At 45.9% G+C, this 2,500-nt stretch overlaps 1 protein-coding gene across 1 annotated transcript in view; it reads left to right on the top strand.

The window, feature by feature from the left end:
* Window positions 1–2,500, top strand: part of LOC128382766 (dynein axonemal heavy chain 5-like) — a 90,035-nt gene that overhangs the window by 75,388 nt on the left and 12,147 nt on the right. Inside the window, 1 exon segment of the mRNA XM_053342777.1 lies at window positions 1,646–1,810. Coding sequence (XP_053198752.1) covers window positions 1,646–1,810 — 165 coding nt within the window.

The following is a 2,500-nucleotide window of genomic DNA, read 5'->3' as shown; positions in this document are numbered from 1 at the left end:
CCTCTCCTCTCTCTCCTTCCTCTCCTTCCTCTCTCATCTCCTTCCTCTCTCCTATCCTTCCTCTCTCTCCTCTCCTTCCTCTCTCTCCTTCCTCTCTCTCATCTCCTTCCTCTCTCTCCTCTCTACTCCTCTTCCTCTCTCTCCTCCTCTCCTTCCTCTCTCTCCTCTCCTTCCCCTCTCTCCTTCCTCTCTCTCCTCTCCTTCCTCTCTCTCCTTCCTCTCTCTCCTCTCATCCCCAACTGGTCGAGGCAGATGGCCGCCCACTCTGAGTCTGGTTCTGCCTGAGTTTTCTTCCTGTTAAAAGGGAGTTTTTTCTTGCAGGAAGGAAGGAAGGAAAAGAAGACAGGAAAGAAGGAAGGAAGGAAGGAAGGAAGGAAAAGAAGACAGGAAGGAAGGAAGGGAAATAAGACAGGAAGGAAGGAAGGGAAAGAAGACAGGAAGGAAGGAAGGGAAAGAAGACAGGAAGGAAGGAAAGAAGGAAGGAAAAGAAGACAGGAAGGAAGGAAGGAAGGAAGGAAAAGAAGACAGGAAGGACAGAGGGCAGGAAGGAAGGAAAAGAAGACAGGAAGGAAGGAAAAGAAGATAGGAAGGACAGAGGGAAGGAAGGAAGGAAAAGAAAACAGGAAGGACAGAGGGAAGGAAGGAAGGAAAAGAAGACCGGAAGGAAGGAAGGAAGGAAGGAAGGAAGGAAGGAAGGAAGGAAGGGAAGAGAAGACAGATGGAAGGAAAGAAGGGAAGACCGGAAGGAAGGAAGGAAGAGAAGACAGATGGAAGGAAGAGAAGACTGGGGGGAAGGGAGAAAGAAAGGTAGGAAGGACAGACGGAAGGAAGGAAAAGAGGAAGAAGGAGCCTGGGCCTGATTGGACCTCTTGGCGGGCCGGTTCTGGCCCACGGGCCGTATGTTTAACACCCCTAATGTAACTCTAGCAGCCTTCGATGTCACGTTAACAGTTAGAGATCTACAGATATAAGACGACAAGTTAGAACAGTTTTTTTTTTTTTAAACATGTCTTTATTAGACATATGACAACATCCACTCAACAAAACATATGAACTTCCCCATACAAACAGGCAGCATAACTCATTGGTCATTTACTTTTATCCCCATATTGTATCAAACTAACACATCACTCCACCTCACATATACACTCTCATTTACAAAGCATCATCAATATCTCCACGTTTGACAAAATTCAAAAATCTTTCCCAAATGTCATTAAATGCAGATGTCTTCCTCCTGATAATATAGGTGAGTCTTTCCAGAGCCAGAGTTGATGTTAGATTTCTCAGCCAAACGCAGAGGGTAGGACCTTTAACATTCTTCCAGCACATAGCAATTGAACGTCTGGCCTGAAGAAGACCCAAATCTACCATCTCAAACTCCCTGCTAGTCAAAATACAATTAACAGGATATACACCCAAAACACACAATTTGGGGTTCAAAGGGATCAAAGTAGAGGTAATCTGTGAAATATAATGTATCACCCGTCTCCAAAATTTCTGAATTTCGTCACATTCCCATAAACAATGGAACAATGTACCTTGATATTCACTGCACTTGAAACAAAGATCTGGAATCTGAGGGTTAAATCTGGAGTTAGGACAGTTGAATATATGCGTCAGGTGTTGTGTGTTTGTTGGCCAGGCCCGGCGATACATCTCAGGCTCTCTGGGTCAGCAGTACGCTGAAGGTTTGGTTCTGGACCTGGACGTCATGTGGGCCGAGAGCGACAGCAGGACGCCGATGGTCTGCCTGCTGTCCATGGGCTCAGATCCCACTGAGAACATAGAGAGACTGGCCAAGAACAAGGTGAGTAACGGAGGAGAGGATGAAGAGATGAGGAAATAAGAAAAGAAGACAGGAAGGAAAGAGGGAAGAAAGGGAGGAAGGAAGAAAGGAAGGATGACAGATAGAAGGAATGACAGAATGACAGAAGTAAGGGAGGAAGGAAAGGTGGAAGGAAGGAAGGAAGGAAGGATGGACAGATAGAAGGAAAGACAGAATGAAGGAAGAAAGGGAGGAAGGAAGGAAGAAAAGAGGGAAGGAAGGAAGAAAGGGAGGAAGGAAAGATGGAAGGAAGGAGGGAAGAAAAGAGGGAAGGAAGAAAGGAAGGATGACAGAAGGAAGGACAGAATGAAGGAAGGAAAGGTGGAAGGAAGGAAGGATGGACAGACAGATAGAAGGAAAGATAGAATGAAGGAAGAAAGGGAGGAAGGAAAGGTGGAAGGAAGGAAGGACAGAATGAAGGAAAGACAGAATGAAGGAAGAAAGGGAGGAAGGAAAGGTGGAAGGAAGGAAGGACAGAATGAAGGAAGAAAGGGAGGAAGGAAAGATGGAAGGAAGAAGGGAAGAAAAGAGGGAAGGAAGAAAGGAAGGATGACAGATAGAAGGAAGGAAAGGTGGAAGGAAGAAAGGAAGGATGACAGACAGAAGGAAAGACATAATGAAGGAAGAAAGGGAGGAAGGAAAGGTGGAATGAAGGAAGGAAGGGTGGACAGA

The sequence above is a fragment of the Scomber japonicus genome, chromosome 21, assembly GCF_027409825.1.
Source record: "Scomber japonicus isolate fScoJap1 chromosome 21, fScoJap1.pri, whole genome shotgun sequence".
Lineage (NCBI taxonomy): Eukaryota > Metazoa > Chordata > Actinopteri > Scombriformes > Scombridae > Scomber > Scomber japonicus.
This window is presented reverse-complemented; position numbering and strand designations above follow the sequence as displayed.